Source organism: Anser cygnoides, chromosome Z (assembly GCF_040182565.1).
Source record: "Anser cygnoides isolate HZ-2024a breed goose chromosome Z, Taihu_goose_T2T_genome, whole genome shotgun sequence".
Classification (NCBI taxonomy): Eukaryota; Metazoa; Chordata; class Aves; order Anseriformes; family Anatidae; genus Anser; species Anser cygnoides.
Window position 1 is genome coordinate 54,445,256 of NC_089912.1, and position 19,673 is coordinate 54,464,928.

General features: G+C 37.5%; 1 protein-coding gene across 10 annotated transcripts in view; it reads right to left on the bottom strand.

The window, feature by feature from the left end:
- Window positions 1-19,673, bottom strand: part of NFIB (nuclear factor I B) — a 188,810-nt gene that overhangs the window by 45,026 nt on the left and 124,111 nt on the right. For all 10 annotated transcript variants that reach the window (XM_048049797.2, XM_048049803.2, XM_048049798.2 and 7 more), the window contains exons 5-7: window positions 19,118-19,238; window positions 16,561-16,679; window positions 602-733 (exon numbers count right to left, since the gene is read on the bottom strand). In XM_048049797.2, coding sequence (XP_047905754.1) covers window positions 602-733; window positions 16,561-16,679; window positions 19,118-19,238 — 372 coding nt within the window. The remainder of the gene's footprint in view (window positions 1-601; window positions 734-16,560; window positions 16,680-19,117; window positions 19,239-19,673) is intronic.

A 19,673-nucleotide genomic window follows, 5' to 3' on the forward strand; every position in this document is an offset into this window, starting at 1 on the left:
TCCTCTCAAGCTCTCAAGATAACATGCAGTCCATCACATTTCCTTTACAATTTAAGTGAAATTTTAGTATGGATTTACTACGGGTTTCAAAGATACAGCGGCTGGAAAACATTCATCAGAACTCTGCCTCTTTAGACAGAGCATTGAAAAGAATCACTGGTATTTATTTTACATAATGTATCACATAATTAACGTGATTATGATTTCTTTTGTGTTTGAAATCCTACCTATTCTGATATTTAACTACAATAAGATCATAGCAACAATAATAAAAAAGGATGCAAGTGGAAGGAGAAAAGACTGCAAGTATTTTTCCTTCGTCACTTTCTTTTTGTAGTTTACAGCTTGTTTTATTCTCTGGCTAATCCTAAATCCCTTTAGTGACTTGCAGCAGTCAAAATACCTGAACTGAGTTTAATGAGCATTTCTGCAATTCTCCCAACCTCTGCAACATATTCAGTTCTGTTTCTACTCTCACCAGTAATATAAATGGGGTTAGGTCTCCAAGTAATTCTGAAAAAAGGTATCACATTCAGAGAACAGGAAAGGAGAACACACAAGACAAACAGGGAGGAATTTCTTCCTCCTCCATAGCCCTCACCACTCTGTGCAACTCCTGGGATTCCTGGGTGGTGATGCTGGGGAAAAGTGCTCAGTCTTGGTGAAGAATCCTGGGGAGAAGTAGGACTAAACAAAGGCTTTTCAGGTTTCTTCATTGTAGGAGAAGACATATCTGCAAAAAATAAAAGTAAATAAATATATTAAAATCAAACAAACAAAACAACCAGAAAAAAATAAAAAAAAATAAAAATAAATAAATAAATAAATAAAAACAGTGACATTAGCTTAGAAGTCCATCTCAGAACACATGATTTTATAAACTGAAGATGTTTATTTTTGCAGTTCTTACATAAATATTGCTTGGTGACCCAACTCCCCTATGACCAATAAACTAATTTTAAACTATCACTTTCCAACTTGAGAAAGAATAATAATCCACTAACTGGTCTTTGTCCTGCAAAACAGAAACTACATTCCTTTCATACCAGACAAGCCAAACAGTGAAGAAATGAATGTCTTCAGAACCTCCCTAGATACTTCACAACTCCCCATAACATCACCAAATCATCTGCTCCTTCAACAGCCATGTAATAGTTATTGCATTTTTTAATGGAACACCTACACTCAGGTGTGTAGGGCAACTGCTATACACATGCTGTTTTATGGTATATATTATTTTGTTATTTCAAAACCTTTCCCTTGCCCTTTCCAAAACCATAGTGAAACAATGTAACCTTCCTAAGAATAAAGGATACTTTCACTTCTCTATTTCATGTTTTCCATGTCTCAAGTAGGGCCTTCCCACCTCTTCCTTCCCTATCAACAAAACCATCTCCCTCAGAGCTCAATACATGAAGATAACACAATAGAAGGGACAAACAAATAATTTCTATCATACAGGATTACTGATACTGCATAAAGCAAAGAAAAAAAACGCTGAATTCCTTCCAAAAGTTTAAATTAATTGAGACATTTGTTTCACTTTGCACCAAAGTAAATTATTTCAAAGTTAATTTTAATATTTTTATAGGACACAAATCAGCGTCATAAGTAGGTTTCATTTCCAATCAATGGGACTAACATATGTCTAAAGTAAACTCATTTCTTAAGTACTTTACTGGATTGGGGCCATATTGCAGCGGACTTTCCTACGTGTACCATGCTCATCCTTAAACTGATTTTGGCACATCTAATACTAACATACTGTATTGTATTATTCTGGGAGACAAAAAATCTTCTTGGAAGATCCCCATGAAATGGGAGCACCTTACTGAGACCAAATGGGACCAGTGCTTTCTGAACAGGCTGTAGTTTAACTGTGGGAGCCTTACCCTCAAACTGAGAGATCGACTCACCCAGCTGCCCTGCCACCACTGCTGAGCTCTGCAGAGGCACTGCCACCAGGCCCAGAGCAGACCCTGCAAGTACCCCGCCACTGCCTCCCTGCAGCTTCCCCATTTTCCTTTGGTCCTGGCTGCAATGTCTGCTGATACCCTGTAACATTTACCTCCTCGGAAAGGCTACTGAGAAAGGATTTTATTCAGGGAAGTAGTCAGCAGGAGTAAGCAATGGCTTTACATTAAAGCCATTCAGCACTCACTGAATTTTAACAGATATGACAAAGGCTGCTGTATGTTTTTTATTATACTGTTCTATTACAAATCTCTGTTGTTATCATAAACACTGAGTACAGAGAGGGGCACCTCTAGCTGTCTTATAGAAACTTTGCAAATTAATTGCTGCTGAGGAAGAAAATGGAGAGGTATTTTATTTCTTTTAATCTACCAGCAGGCAGCAAAAATGCAAGTGCCAAATGGTTAGAGTTTTGCTGGAACACATTCTTCTAAGCTAAGAAATCCTTTCTAAAATCGTAACTTAATTCCTTTAAACTAAGTTTTGCATAAGCAACCCATGACAAAAGGAGACATTAATTCTGGAATGACTTTGAAATATTTTGTTATGTTTTTTTTTTTGTTTTCTGCTTGCATAACAGCCCTAGCTTCTTAATATAAGGTCCTAGTTTCATCAGAGCAAGAAAGTCCTCATCCCTCCACAAAAGAAGTAGGGTTTTATATGAGTTACAGGACAAAATCAAACAACTACTGTCTTTGCACATTGTTCATCGCCTGTACAATCTGTCTCACTGCAGTGTTACAGTCTCAGAAAAAGTGTTCCCAACAGCCTGTAGACACAGCCTCCCACTACAGCTCTCTGCCCATCAGTACTTGTCACAGAAGTCACAAGTAACCACATATCTTATTGACTTCACCATGTATAGCCTATTGCAAACAAGAGAATGTACAAAGAGTTGAATTTTATTTCAAATTAAAAATATTGCAGTTGAGTCTCCCTAAGGAAAAACAAAACAAAACAAAACAAAAACAAAAACAACATCAACACCAAAAAACACCATGGGTTGGAGGTAGAAAATCTCTTCCTTATGTAAAGCCCATATTCAGCAAAAGAACTTGTGAAAGAAAGAGCTGCCTAGCTCCTGAAGTTCTGCATGCGTCAGCAGCTCTGATTGCTGGAATGCAGCAGAGATTTAATTTGGCCAGTGACTGTTACTTCATTAAACAAGCAAAAGTTGTTGTGTTTTTCAAAACCAAAATATTTTAGTTGCTCAGAAGAAGAATGTTATATGAAGTGCAATGCAATCAGAGTATCCATTAGCCCCCCAGGGGCATCACTAATTTGAAAAGAATATACTGAAAAGGAGATTGGTGACTATGATAACCCTGGCACTTGCTTTAAAAATGTGTCATTTTTTCTCTGCTCCTACTTTACAGAGAAAAGAATTGTAGTCAGCACACTGAAGACAGACAGCACGTTACAAAGCAAACACAATGAACATCTCATGCAGAAGACTGTTTCCTCATCAAGGTGAATGCCACTGGTAGTCATTAGTAGAAAATTCAGCACTGCCAGAAAAATATTCGTTACCCACCAGAACAGAGACTTTAATGTACATTGTGTGGCACACCACCATGAAGTACATTCAGAAGTCTTGTATATAGCACAGGCAACTGAAAAGAGTAATGGCTGGAGTGCACTCTGTTAGAACAATGCCCTTGGCATTGTGAAGTAATTCAGATAGCCACTTCCCCCTGCTGCTCTCCCTGTGCGTGCCCTGACATCACAGCAGAGCACTCATGGTCCTTTTACTGTGGAGTAACAGATGCAGCTGACAGGACAGCCAGAACAATAACTGATTGTATAGGTTAGGATGAAAGGCTGAAGCCATCTTCTCCTTGACCAAGAGAGGTGGTTTATAGCTGTTTTAAGAAAGCATACTAGTTACAGCTCTTTGGAGAGTTACCAGTAACAAAAATGAAAATGGGGGCAGGGGGTGGGGTAGGCAAGGTAGTTTTTCACTATCTTTAGTTTTGCTCCTCAGAAGGCAGTGACTTTAAGCAAAGCAGAATGAACTAAAGCAAAAGTGAGATTACATGTAATTTTGCCAGTAGATTTTACATAATGGAAAACACACTTTTTCTCATTTTGAACCCATGATTTTTTCCACTTCATGAGATATCGTCTAGTTGCTTGTGAAGCTTAGTTTTATACTGCGAATTGTATAACGAGTGACCAACAAGAGGTCTCAAAAATAGGCAACTTGCTCTCAAGTTTGCGTCAAAGTTTCAGGAATGAGTTTCCAATCGTTATTACATGGAGAATGAAAATAAAACAGTTAACAGTGTGATTTATTTTTAGACTTTTGGAAAAATGTTAAGTATATATGAAGAGCAGAAAGATGCCAAAAACACCTGGACAAAGTTATCAAAAGGTCAGCATTAATCAGAACACACTGTGTCCTGTACTGCCTAGAATTTTCTTCAAATGTAAAAAATGGGCTTGTTTCTTTTTTTTTTTTTTTAATTCTCCATCCTATTCCAAATCATTCTTTTCAGTATTCTCATATGACTGTGAAGATACAGTATGCACAGACACAAACAGTAGTATGTGTTAAATTCAAAACATCTCATCAAAGAAATAATGGCTTTTTCAAATAAACAGGAGTTATATCATCTCATTGCCCAACAAGGTAAATCTGACTACATAGGAAGGAAGTGGAGCTGCTGTGAAGCATAGCGTATGTAGTCTGCTCATCAGCAGCTTGCACAAATGGTGCTCCAGATGTATATCTGTTCAAGACAGCCCAAGGCAACAATTTTGATCAATTCTAATGTGATAAAATGCTGCAGGGAAAGTGTGCAGAAACGTGTTTACATCAGCCTTTAATTAAACTGTTGTTTGCTTCCTAAGAACCTTAGGAAACACTAATGAGACATGAGTTTTGGCAATTTCCTCATCAAGCGAAGACCCTCTTCCTCAGTCTGAAGCGGCCTTTGATCCAGTCATCTCCCTGGATGACTGTCACATTGACACACCAGTCAGCAAGCCACCTGTTAGGAGAACTCATCTGGAATCAGGCAGTGGTCCAGGACAAGTTCAAATATCCACTGGCCTGTTTCTGGTAAGCCTGATCTGCTTTCTTGTACAATACCACATCATGGCAGCTCCTCTTTCTTGCTCATGAAACACGCTGAAGAGCAGGGTATGAAGAAGCCATAAACAAATATTAAATTTATTTTAATCCAATTTATTCTTTATCTCTACTTATTAATATATTTATACAGCTTGTTTTCACTGGTCTTCCCTTACATGGTACAGTCCTGCAGACAGCAATCTTTTAAGATCATTTACAACTCATTAGTGTTGCATTGCCTCTAGAGAAATCAAGATAAAACCATGTTCAAATGTTTATGGAAGTGTAGTGAAAGCAGGAAAGCTATGGAGTCCATAGCACCAGCAGCAAGCTATTAGAGTCATGTCTTCAAGCTAGAGTTTTAAATGAACTGATCATTTTCCAGAGGCTGTACCTGAGCTAATTCTGGTGCCAGAGTACACCACATACATCATATAGTTGGGACTCACCCTCCACTGCTTCTACAGTAGTAGGAACACTCGTGTGAAGAACAAAGGAAAATCTAAGTAAGATTTTGAATTCACATTGGATAGTTGTAAGACAATGATGAATCAAGACAAATTCCACTGTGCTCAGGAGAAATAGTTTTGTTTTACACTACTGCCTGCGAAGAACAAGCAGAGCCACTCTGTACAAGCACAGCAGCATCACCAATATTCAGACGTGCTCAGCTGAATTTTCTTTAACATTGTAGGTATTTAGTATTCTATGTCTTAATAAGGCACCTAACACAGAATATGGACAGCTAGGTGACTCTAAAGCACAAACACATCTCATGTAAGAAGGTGGCTTTGGTATGTCTGTTCTAAAGGCTTAGCACTGGGGATGGATGGAAAACTAGAATCCTAAATATCAAGATATTTTAATTCATTCTTATTCTTCACAAAAAAGGAATCATGACCTTTTTGTGAGTAAATAGAGAAAAAGACCTCAACAGCTTGATGTCTCAAATGCTTGATGCCTGGAACAGAGAAGGACTTTGCTTGCATTCCTGTTCAGCATCAGGCAGAGATTAGACTTTGTATCTGGGTCTCCCATTATTGAAATGTGTCCTTCCAAATCACTAGTTTATCAGCGTCTCATTCTCCCTCATTGTAAGTTTTATCTTGGACCAGAGAGAAGCCATCCTAACAATTGATTTATTTCCATGAAAAAAAAAAAATCAGTTTTGATGATCAATGTTTTCCTGAGAGGAAGATCAACCAAGAAATCATCATGACCAGTTCTGTATGATGACTCTCTGAGACACGTCTAGGAACTGTCAATGTGAAGACTCCCTTTTTGTGAATTCACTTTTATGAGAAGCAGTGAGGTCTTATATGAAGACACATATACATATCGCTTAGCAGCTGTGAGTGTTCTGAACTTGAGGAGCAACCAGGGTGAACGTTTGAAGAGAGATGCCCTCTTCAAGTTTAAAAACTTAACCTCGGTTTTATTTTTGTTTCTTTCTCAAGTATAGAAGTTTTTGTTTCTTTCATCAAGTGTAGAAAAGCAGTTTATGTATGAAAATTTATTATTAGAGTAGAACATTTCAGTTTACAAACACCTGGTAATCTCTTATCTTCAGATCAGCCTAAATAACTCCAATGTTATTTTTACAGGCACACCTCCAATGTTGCAGAAACCAGTCTACCAGACTGTGACACTGGTTATCCTATCACCAGCCATGCCCGAGGCTAATCTAACACTCTGTTGTGCTATTTCACTGCAGCCAAACCATCTCATTACACTATATTTTCTGACTGGTTGTGAAAAAAATAAGAGGAACTAAACTAGAATTTCTCCCAATTATATTTTCAATACTGCAAGCTGGTGAGCAAAACACTAAATGATATTCCAATTTAGAAAAGTGACAGCAAAACCAGAATAAATTTCTTCCAATGGCAGTTGAATTATTTCCTTGTTCATTCTCTATTTTTCTAATAAATTACATTATTTTATTTTGCATTTCTCAAAAAAAAAAAAAATACACTTAAGAGAAAAAAGGCATGCAAAAACTTTTAGCCAACTGAAATATCATGAGTTCAGAAACTCTTCAGATGGAATAAGTCATTTTTCTCATCCCTATACCCATAAAACTTCTTGAGTACTGCAAACAGTTTATCTGCCCAGTCCTCACATTCTGTGGTATTTAGTAACCTTGATGATTTTCTTTTCCTAAACAGGAGGGAGGTTAGACAGAAGACAGGAGGGTTGTATCTGCCTGCCCTTGTAACTTCAAGCACATCAGGAGGATGGATAAATAAATAAATAAATAAATAAATAAAGTATATATGCAAACAAGTTGATGGATGTTTTTTATTGCTGTGTGCGACTAGCCTCATTTACTTACATGTATCCAACCTTTTATGAGCATAAAGCAAAACAACTCAGTACAATTCCTGGAAATTAAAAAATATGTGTTCTACCATTTGAAAAGTAAAATTCTAATCTATGGTTAGATTGTTCCCACCAGCTCTGCAGTGACCCACAGGGACCAGCAACAGAGTTCAGACTTCACCTCCACAGCCCCTCCTGCCTCACTTCTTCCCAAAACTTCAGGCTGTTTATCCAACATCCTCTACACCAGCACAGCCCACCAGATGTCATATGGGAAGTATTCAGGATTAACTCAAAGCTCAGTGGGGTGGCTACCAGTCAAACATGGAGTAGGCACTACAGATAGTAAGGCTGACTTCGGAAACAGAGATAAAAAGCATGACACCAAACACACAATGTTGTTGCTACATAGAATATTATATAATGAATGCATATACCATTATTTCCAAGCTCACATGATGTTCCAAGTACTCTGTACTGCCACAAACAACCCTTAAGTAACTAGAAAATACTTTAGGTACTTGACTACTCTTTTCTTTTTCTTCCCTTCAGAAGGGGAAGAAAAATAAAATCTAAGAATCATTGCTAAGAGATGTAATTCCAGGAGATAGTTGTGGTAAAAGAGCATTATGGGATACTGTGAGAAAATCTAATTAAAAAGCAAAACTAATTATACAGAGTTTAGAGTACATTTTAGTCATTTATTAAATTATCCTACAGAAAGTCATCCAAAATCCAAGGAAAAATGCAGAGCTATAGAACTTTATTAATACTGAGAATCCAAAGAACTTGGCCTAGGAAATGAAATAAATATTGTAACTTTAACTGCATAAATCAGAAAACTATTCACAATTTCTAATGCAGTAAGATTAAGGAGGTATTTGAAATATAACAATTTAAGGTAAGTTGTTAATTTAGAACCATTTAGGTTATGGCATCTCCTTTTTATGACTATTATAGTCTATATTTGTAACCTTAGGATGGTTTAATAGGTGAGATATATTAATTTAATTATAGATCCATTTGGGGAATGGTTTTGAACTGAGATAAAATCATTAACTCACATACAACTGTGATCAAGTTTGATACAGTTTGCATGAAAGTAGTTAAAAGGACAAATGAAGAACCTTTTCAAATTTATCAATGTATAGCACAGAAACAAAAATTCTATCCATATAGACAAAAAGTACAGGTGCCTAAAAAAAGTTGCATGTGCACTGAATTTCAATCTTGTGAACATCCTATGACTGGAAAAATAGACAATGCAGACACCTATTATTCCTAAGGTACTAAATAGCAACTCTTTTGGTAACTGAAGATAGGCCAGATCATACAGAATAGTGAACCTGCAATTTCTGATATTCAGAGGACCTGAGCAGTTTCAAAACTAATACTGAAGCCTCTTACTCAGTAACATTCGAATACGACAAGTACAAATAACAGCTCCTGGACAAAATCGTGCTCTAAGAGGTTAATTTTATTGTTAATTTCAGTAACTAAATAAGTGTTATGCATATATGAAAAATATCCTTTTGCATTTACATCTTCCTCTGGCAGATGACTATACTAGCTTTAAGTGTGTTGATTAATTAATAGATCTTGCCACATTACATTTTTCAAAATAAAAGACAAAGAACCTATAAGATTTTTTTTTTTTTACAATTACATTATTAAGCAAAAAAAAGCCATATCCAGAGATTTAAAAAAAAATAAAAAATGTCAAAATACTCTGCCCAAATTAGAAAATTTATCATCTGCTAGACTGAATATTTTTGAAGAAACTAATGAGCAAGTTGAAAATTAGTCTAAAGCTGTTTTAAAAGAAAAATCCTAGATCTCTGATAAAATTCCAGGATCAAATGCATCCATATATATATATATATATATATTTTTTTTTTGTACACCACTGATTTTCTAAGCCACCCCAGTTTACACTTGCTGAGGAAACAAACATAACCTCTGTTGCTTTATTTTTGTAGTGAGTATGGACATAATAACACTCCCACCCAGTAACAGAGGTTGTAAATATTCCTGATGTACAAGCTACTTTACTCATTTTAAGATAATGTTTTTACTGTCCTGTTCATGGATTATTTTCTCTTTCTCTGCCTTTTAACTTAAAAATAGCTCTTAAATCAAATAGCTCTTAAAAGCTCCTTCACCTTTATAAAAATAACGTTTAATTTACTTCAAGTACCGGCAGTTTTTCTTGTAAAATTGACACTATGGAAACAAAAGTAAACCTACTCTCTATACGTTTCTTTTATGTTATTTTATTTTATGTTATTTTATTTTATGTTATTTTATTTTATGTTATTTTATTTTATGTTATTTATTTTATTTTATGTTATTTTATTTTATGTTATTTTATTTTATGTTATTTTATTTTTATTTTATTTTTTAAACTACCATGGAAGAACCACTGATTTTTCAAGAAGACAATGCCCACAATCTTTGATCACTAACAACATCTTGTTCTGCAACCAGGAAAAAACTAGGAGAACCCAATTTGTGACCTCCTGGGCATGTCTTCCTCATAAACGCTATTGTTTGCTACCACGATGCCACTCTCAACATAATAGCTGTTAGTTGACTATGAAAGGAAAGCCAAAGCAAAGAATTTTCTCTGGAAAGACACATGGAAAACTTACTCTTGATAAGAAGTACCTCTTACTTTAAGAATGTTAAAACCGTTGATATTATGAAAATGAATCGTTGCAGCATTCAACTACTTTACATACACTGTACCAGTTAAAAACAGAAAATTCAGATAGACCCATAAGTTGTATATAAATATGTATACATATGTATATGATGTGTGTACACAGTGTTTAAAGAAAATTTTGAAATATTAAAGATTACAAAGGCAGATGTAATAGAAGTTATGATACAAATCACTTTGAAACATGATTTGACATAAAATAATTTTGAGAACTCAAAAACTTAGAAACACATTTAACTGATATTCAACAAAGTAAACCTTCATAAGATGAATGCATCTGTTAGATGGAGACTGAGTCTAAAGCATTAACCTTCAGAAGGACCAAGAGAATCTGGGGGGAAAAAAAAAAAAAAAAACTGAACAGCACAGCCCACCAAAAAGCCAGGGTTATCTGTTGCCATTCTCAACTCTTGGATCACATTAACAACTTCCTCTTTTAGTTCCCTCACTTCAGAAATGAGAACATCCATCTTTGACAGTTCATGAGAAGAAGGCCCAAAAAGGAAAGAACCATCAGGGAGGATGCCAATGGGAAGTGAGTGTCCAGTGGGTGGGAAGAAAGCAAAAGGGGGCAAGAGTCTAGTGGAGGGATATTCAGCAAAGGGGGCTGGGACCAGAGAAGAGAAGGGTCCAACAGCTGTTGCCCAATAAACAGGTGAAGGTGGTCTAGCTGTTTCAGTTTTAATGGTATGCTGGCATCTTGACTCTTGAATGTTGGTAGAGGTGGGTGAGGTGTGAGAGAGAGAACATGATGAAGAAACTGTAAAATTAAAATTCGCTATTGACATTCTGTATTTCTAGACCCCTGACTTCTACAAAAATTCATATGAATCTCTCTGCTTTAATGACAATAGTGTGTATTGATGACAGTGCCTGTTATCTACTTACAACACAGTTGTAACACTACAATAGCAAAACAGGTCTCAAGAACAACTGCTGAAAGTGTTTTCAATTATGTTAATTAACTTTGTCAAGCTAGCTTTTAGATGGGAAGCCACAGGTGCATACGACCTGCTCAGTTCTTAAGGAGCTTAAGAAAAAACTATCCTTTTAATTATCAGTTAATAAATCATGAAGCTTACCAGCACTTCTTAGCCTATTTACTCCGACTTTTTTTTTTGTTGTTACATTTTTAGTAACTTCCTCCTCCACACAAGGAAGGGGATTTTTTGTTGTTAATGTTTGGTTGGTTGGTTAGTTTTGCTATACATAATTTTAACCTGCTAAGAATTTCAAAAACATTCACCAAACTCAATCATGCAGCAATTTCAATCTATTTCACAAGGTATTTGTACACTGTTGCAGGAAATCAGAATTTTGTTAAAGATACACATACCAAATTACAGAACACTACTGTTTAGATCTAGATATATTTCCAATCAGTAGAAATAAGCTAAGGCATGAGCCAGACATTTTTGACACTAATAAGACATTAATTTGGAAAAAAACAAGGTACATGAGAAAACAAATGCCTTGCACAAGATCTTACAGTAGGCACAGAAACTGAACTCCTAAATGCATTGTTTGGTTTCTTATTTCTGAGTAATGCTCTGTCTTCACTTTCTTATGGTTTGACATTTTTGGAGGATGATTAGTTACTTGGAAAGCTAATAGCGGACGAAAGGTTTGGGATAAATCTTTGCAGTTATAATTCTGCCTGCTTGCTCTGAGGAAAGAACTCAAACATTTCAAAAAAATCATGCAAAATAATTATATTTAAACTATTTTAATGTAGCAAAAAGAATGGCACAAACTACAAAATATTCCCACAATGATTAAATGTATATAAATTCAAAACCAACAGATCATAAATTCATGATAATTTGTTTAAATCAGGTTTTGAAACTGTAATACATACTTTTGTGGTTACACACATACTTTAAAATATTTTTTAAAATTTTATACTTTTGCATGTCATTTTAGTAAAACTCCAAGACAGTATAATGACTTCATAAGCTTTTGTTTTCTTCCATTAGTAGCTATAATCTTGCTTTAATAACTACAAATTAGAATTTATTTTTAAAACTGATTTTGGTTAAGTTTTTTACGTTTTTATTTGAGAATAATATAAAAACGGGTTAGGCTCAAAGGGTTAGATAAGGCTGGTGGCTAGTCACTTGTGGGGTTCCCTATGGCTCCATTTTAGGGCCAGTTCTCTGTAATATTTTCATAAATGATATGGCTGTAGGAACTTGAAGTATACTGAGTACGTTTGCACGTGACTCTAAATGGGGAGGAGCTGTGAACTCCCACGGGTGTAGAAAGGCCTAGCAGAGAAATCTTGACAAATTGGACAGCTGGACTATCACTGACATTATGAACTTTAATAACAGCAAGCGCCTGATTCTGCACGTGGGAAGGGGAAACCTGGCTACATGTGCAGACTAGGGGACAAGAATCTGGAGACTAGCGCCACAGAAAGTGATCTGGGGGTTTTGGTCAACAACAAGTTGAATATGAGCCAGCAGTGTGCACTGGCAGCCAGGAGGGCCAACCGTATCCTGGGGTGCATCAGGCATGGCACTGTGAGCCAGTTGAGGGAAGGGACTGTCCTGCTCTGCTCTGTGCTGGTGCAGCCTCTCCTCAAGTACTGTGTGCAGTTTGGGCCACAGGGATATAAGAAAGGCATAAAACTATTACATGGGGTTCAAAGGAGAGCTACAAAGATAGTGAAGGATCTGGAAGGCAAGACGTGTAAGGAGTGCCTGAAGTCACTTGGTTTGCTCAGCCCAGAGCAGAGCAGGCTGAGGGGAGGCCTCATGGCGGCCTGCAGCTCCCTCACGAGGGGAGCGGAGGGGCAGGCGCTGAGCTCTGCTCTCTGGGGACAGCGACAGGACCCGAGGGAACGGCATGGAGCTGGGACAGGGGAGGGTCAGGCTGGGTGTTAGGGAAAGGTTCTGCACCCAGAGGGTGGTCGGGCACTGGGACAGGCTCCCCAGGGCAGTAGTCACTGCACTGAGCCTGCCAAAGTTCAAGAAGTGTTTGGACAATGCTCACAGACACATGCTCTGATTTTTGGGTGGTCCTGTGTGGAAGCAGGAGTTTGACTCTATGACCCTGGAGGGTCCCTTCCAACTCAAAACATTCTGTGATTCTATGATAATAGCATATGTAGCAATACTAGAGCTTGGGGAAATTACGCTCATAATCCTTTACGGATTGGCTTTGACCAACCTTACACCATCTATAGTTTCCTTTTCTTTCACATATGCGTATTAATTTCTGCTGAGAATTGAATTTTCAAACAGCCAACTCTCCCAAAATTTTCTGAGAAATACAACATCTGGAAAACTTATCAGAACACCTACGGAAGTAGTATGCCAGGAAGAAGACTGTTAACAGCAAAAGGACAAAGTCTGAAGTTTTGCAACTGATAGTAGACTGTGGTCTGAGGAAGATTTTGTTTGGTTAGATTTCTTTTTCTTAGTTTCACAAATACCACATCCTGGCCCAACCATAAACACTTGGTGGTCATGTGCCTACACTTCATGATGCATACCTACACATTAGAGAAGCAGTAGAAACTATGAGGATTCTATGAGAATCACTATTACAGTCACCTCTCCTGATGTTTACTTACCTACTGAACTGCATGATATTTATTTTTCACAGCAGTAAAAGTTTGATCTATCCTTTTCCACACCACTGCAAATTTTCATCTGCCACATTTTTAATCTCATTAAATTTCTGTGGTATCCATTAAGCTTTGTGCCCTTTTTTCTGACTATCAAAATGTTAGATGACTCTTAGATACCAAATGAAACTCATAATTCAACTACACTATGTCAGCCTGGTTCAGCTACCTGCTACTCCCTTACTGACACTATCTCCTGTTCCAAACTATCACTGTAATGTCATTTCTGCTATTTTACAAATGCAGCTAAATAAAGATATGTATAACTTTCATGATAGAAGAATCTTTCAAATCTATTTAATTTCTATTTCTATGAAAATACATTATACTTAAGTATGCAAATGAAAAAATTAAATTTATTTCAAGTCAGAAATTAGACGCTTTTTTCCATCACATTCAAAACGAAGACAATGAAACTGAAATCAGTAATGTTATCCCTTAACACCAGAGAATGTAGTCATAGAGCAATGGCTTTAAACTAAAAAAATAAAAAATAAAAAGATAAAAAATAGGATAGATTTACATTGGATATTAGGAAGAAATTCTTTGCTGTTAGGGTGGTGAAGCACTGGAACAGGTTGCCCAGAGAAGCTGTGGATGCCCCATCCCTGGAAGTGTTCAAGGCCAGGTTAGACGGGGCTTTGAGCAACCTGGACTAGTGGAAGGTATCCCTGCCCATGGCAGGGGGGATGGAATTAGATAATCTTTAAGATTCCTTCCCACCCAAAGCATTCTACGATTAATACTAATTCTATTTCTGATTTTATTTCTCCTAGAAAAGTTAACATTGCATTACAGTGAAATAGAAGCTATTGACCCAAAACCATGATACCACTGCATATTATCATTTGTGGGTACTATGGTTTGATTCCTATTTCTAGTGCTGATGACCTTTGTAGGATGCCTGGAAAAACAGTGTCTGTTGGGACTACATCTCCGATTGACACGGGTTGATCACAATTATAATTCCAAATGTCTTCTTTTTTTCATTTATGCCTAGCTTCAAATGAAATGGAGATCTCATTCCTTCCTTGGGAGAAAAAGAGGAAATACCAGTGAGTTCTCTGGCCTAGAAAAACCCTCCAAGATTTTCTTTGCACTAACAGACATAGGAAAACAGAATGTAAGTTTTCACAAATGTCATACCCTGGTAAGACTTCTGAGCCTGAAAGGAGTTTTACACAGATATCTGCTATCGTCAGAACAGTATCAAGCATCTGACAAACTGGAAATAGAAGAAATATGCCAGGCGCTACTCCATGCCTACTACACATGAGACCAGTTACCAAGGGTAGGCATTGTGGACTATTTTACAGCTCATGCAGAAGCACAAAGGGATACCACTTCACAAGTGGGATATGCGGAGAATACTTCAGGAAAGAACCTTGGTCTGTTTTCCCCAGACAGCACAAAAAAATTTTAAAAGGCACAAAAATTATTTTGAGGTGCAACCCTGTCTTTTATGAAAAAAAGAAACATAATAAAAGTGTCAAGGCAAAACAGATAACAGTGAAGGAGAATATCTTGCACAAGGAGAAAACATTCTAGCTGACAAAACTGCTGTTTTGCTGTTCTTAAGTTTAGCTATGCCCAGCCATAGGCAAGATTTTTTCAAAATTCAACAGTGAACGCTGCAAACAGCTAAAAGTAAGAAAGAACCTCCAAGAGGAAAATAAAAAGTATGAAAAAAAAAAAAAAGAAGGATAAAAAAGACAAGCAAACTGTGTGAGAATAACAGCCTAGTGATGAGAACACAGGTCAGAGTAGGAAGAAGCATATTAAAAGTGGACCAACTGTAACCAAAATGTGAAAATAAAAAGCAACTAAATCAAATACTGAGCACATGCTACCTTGCATACATAGATGGAAGAGAAATCTTAGCAATAACCTAAAAATAAAACAAAACAGACAACAACAAACCCAAAGCTGAAATCAATACAAAAATGAGGGAAGCCCAAAGGGTTGATCTGCACCGAAGAACTGAGACCAACAGTGAGCATGATGAAAAGGAGGGCAAACAACAGAAGATCGGCAAAGGAAGCAGCTGCATGTCTTCTCTATTTCACTTTTACATACTGTGATGTGCATTTTCACAGATTGTCCAATGAGCTACGGCATCTCAGCCACAGGATACATTAACCAATACAGTGTTCAGATACAAGTAAGTTTAAATAAGTTTTCACATCACAAAGGTGATGGAAAAGACACCGACATCAAGGTTTATAAAGCACCAAGCTTTATAAGGGAGTGTTATGACAGTTCACTTTACTGTTTTGACAGTCATCATTTTTGTCTCTGAACAAACACGTTCCTTACTTCTGATAACCCAAAACACAGCGCAGGATTTATCAACACCCTTTAGCATATGGATATAGTCCCCTGGTGCTATGCTGGGGCTTCTTGGGGGCCTATTGGACCTATCCTGAGTCACAGAGTATAGACAAAACACACATACAGAAGTCTGCATCATGGTAAAACAAAAACTGAGTAAACTAGCACTGTCTCAACCACTGTATGGAGATGTTTTGTTCTTCACTGAAATTGTTTTAATCAAAATCCTGTTGGGATGATTACAGCTTACACAGTATCAAGTACCTCACTTATAACACATCTTCACAAACAATAGATAAGGCAAACACCAGATGGAAAAATTATGTGTTTGTTTATATCATATTTAACTACATTTACAAAACCAGCAAATACACATATTTCACAGAAAAATTATAATTCTTCTAAAAACCCATTACTTTATTGCAGTAATACTAAAGTGGATGCAGAGATTTATTGTATATTTGAATATACTTGGAGGTAAAACAGTCCCATACTACTCACCTTGATCTCTTTCATGCCATGTCCGACTCCCCGCAGCTGGTGAATTTGGAGAAGGATAAAAGTCTCCTGTCGGGCTTGGCTCCATATTCTCATCTATGGAGATAGTTTTGGGCCTTTTGCTGTTAAGTAATGTAAGATTTGGTCGTGAGAATGATATGCAGCTAGTAGTGTTATATAAACTATTTAGATTTTAACAACAACAACAAAATTGATAAAAAGTAATTCAGGCATATAAAGCACAAAAAAGCAGATTTTAGATCTTTTGCTAATTGCCATAGAACATGTTATGTAATAATATGTAATTCAGGTATGTGCTTGATTTTTTCACATGACAATACCTCAGAGATGGCATGATTACGTAACATATAAAAGACATAATTGTTCTCGTTCTACCAACATTCACCTGAAAAAACAAGAAAACAGTTCCTGTAACCTACCAATGAAAGGTTGTATCATGAGAATGTTAAATCTGCAGAGAAACCATGGAAGCAAAGTAAAGTCCTGGAAAAGATTAACTAACAGAGTCAAGGTAAAACAGAAACTTTTCTGAGTGTGCTAGTAAGGGAAAAAATGTAGTTCACTGTATTCTACCAGGTCAAAATCCTAAGGTTTTCAAAGAGGTATAACTTGAAACAAGGACTCTTCATTTTAGATGAATTTAAATGAAAACAAAAGGCTCCTATTTCATGTCACTATATAAAAAGAGGGAGCACTTCCATGAAGTGAAAGGAATTCAAGGTTCATCGTAATAATATGTACTGGTATTGCTACGCAGACTGTCAAAGAAAACCAGAATGAAAGTTTTAATGGTCTTCTTCTTCTTCTTCTTCAATTTTATCATCGTCATCATCATTATACACTGAGAAAATTAATTATCTTTTTTTTTTTTTTTTTAATGTACTAGGTGAAAATACAATGACAACCTGAAAACACAATGGAATTAAGTGGCAGAATGTGAGCTCAGTAACTCAGAAGTGATAGACACCGGTGGAATAGCACCTCAGTCTTGTGACAGTCCTTCTGTCCTATCCCACTGCACAGACAGTTCCAGAGTCCTTGGAGTGCAGAAGCCTAGGAGATGACCTAGTGTGACCTAACCTTACTGTGGCTAGCAGGTTGAGGGAGGTGATTCTCTCCCTCTGCTCTGCTCTCGTGAGACCCCACCTGGAACACTGCATTCAGCTCTGGGGCCCCCAGCACAAGAAGGATATGGAAGTATTAGAGCAAGTCCAGAGGGGGCCATGAAGATGACACCTGCCTGGAGCACCTCTCCTACAAAGACAGGCTGAGGGAGTTGGGGTTGATCAGCCTTGAGAAGAGAAGGCTCTGGGGAGACCTTATAGCCGCCTTCCAGTACCTAAAAGGGTCTACAGGAGAGCTGGGGAGGGACTATGTCAGGGAGTGTAGTGACAGGACAAGTAATGGCTTTAAACTAAAAAAAAAAAAAAAAAAAAATGTAGGTTTAGAAAAGATATAGGAAGAAATTATTCTTCACTCATAGGGTGGTGAGGCACTGGCACAGGCTGCCCAGAGAAGCTGTGGATGCCCCATCCCTGGAGGTGTTCAAGGCCAGGCTGGATGGGGCTTTGAGCAACCTGGTGTAGTGGAAGGTGTCCCTGCCCATGGCAGGGGGGCTGGAACTGGATAGTCTTTAAGGTCCCTTCCAACCCAAGCCATTCCATGATTCTGTGATTCTGTGAGCAATCCTGAAGTACTTGATTTCATGGTACACCAAACAGCTTCAGACAAACGGGGAGCCCCAGGGGGTGGACAGTAAATTATCTGGGAGTCAAGAGGAGGGCAGAACAGTTTCTTCACCTCTGTGGGTCTTTCAGCTGTTCCTGAAGTAGGGAACTAGGTCCTTCTCAGCATCAGGAGAAGGAAGTATGCTGAAGCAAGGAAGAAGTGGGTCCCTCAGAACACTGAGATCGCTAAGAAAAATCAGAATGCCTGTGACAATCTCACATGCTCGTCCTCATCCCCACTGTGCTGGGAAACACACCTTGTGAGGCAGGAAACACACCTTGTGAGGCAGGAAAAACACTTTCATGAGCTGAGGTGATGCTTAAGGATACAGACACCTTTGTATTTGACTCCCTGTGCTTTATGTACCTACCCTAATGCCTTTTTCACTAGAAACAGTATCTGTCCCAACACAGCTTTGAGGACAGAAGTCCAAGCCTTCAAAGGTGGCCTTTGTGCCTGGAACCACCTGGTGGCATCAGGCACTTCCGTCTACTGCCAGGCTGCTCAACCTGCCTGCAGCTCGGCAGCAGTGCCAGGGTATGTAGCTCTTCTCTTGGCAGATGATTTAGTGAGCAGTTCTGCCCCTGGCACAAGCTGCTGTCATCTTTAATATCAACAGCAATGATATGTAATAAATTCCCCTTCAAATGACTATTTTTAACATAAATGTCTCTACATAACTTATGTTAACCTGCATAAGTAGCCTACCTCACAAAATCAGAGAAAACTCATAAAATATTGGCTGTTGACAGTATTTGTGAACTGCTTGTCCCACTCTGTTTCACAGTAGTACCTATTTCAAGTTTTGTACCTGCTTGGTGGAGAGGATAAGGACCTCTGTAGATTTACACCCGAATTCATATCATGGTAATATGGCTGGCTCGGAAGTTCTCCAATTGGGAAGTTCACTCCAGTTCCCTGGGTTATAGGTGCTGAAAAACATATCATTATAAAGAGTCAGAGATTATCATCTTCTATCTTTTTAGCCATCTTTTCATTTTTAATACCAGGAAAAACATCAAGATGTTGCTACATGTTTCTAATTTTCTGCCTGTTGCAGAAACCAAGTACAGACAAGTTTTATCAATGTTTATATATCTAAAAAGTGAATTACTTTCCTCAGTCCCTAGAAATCCCTAAGAAGTTATGCATACATAATGCCTGTGTTGTATGTGATTGTTTTATAGCAGACAACCTGTAATCATCAATGTGAAGGTAATATAAACTATGGCACAAAGTTAAACCTTCTGAAGATGGACTTTTACGGTGAGTGAGGAAGGGCTTATACAGAGAGCTAACAGTCCTTGTTAAATAAACGAAATAACTGGAAAGAACAAATCTGGGGACACACATTGTACCATGTCCCT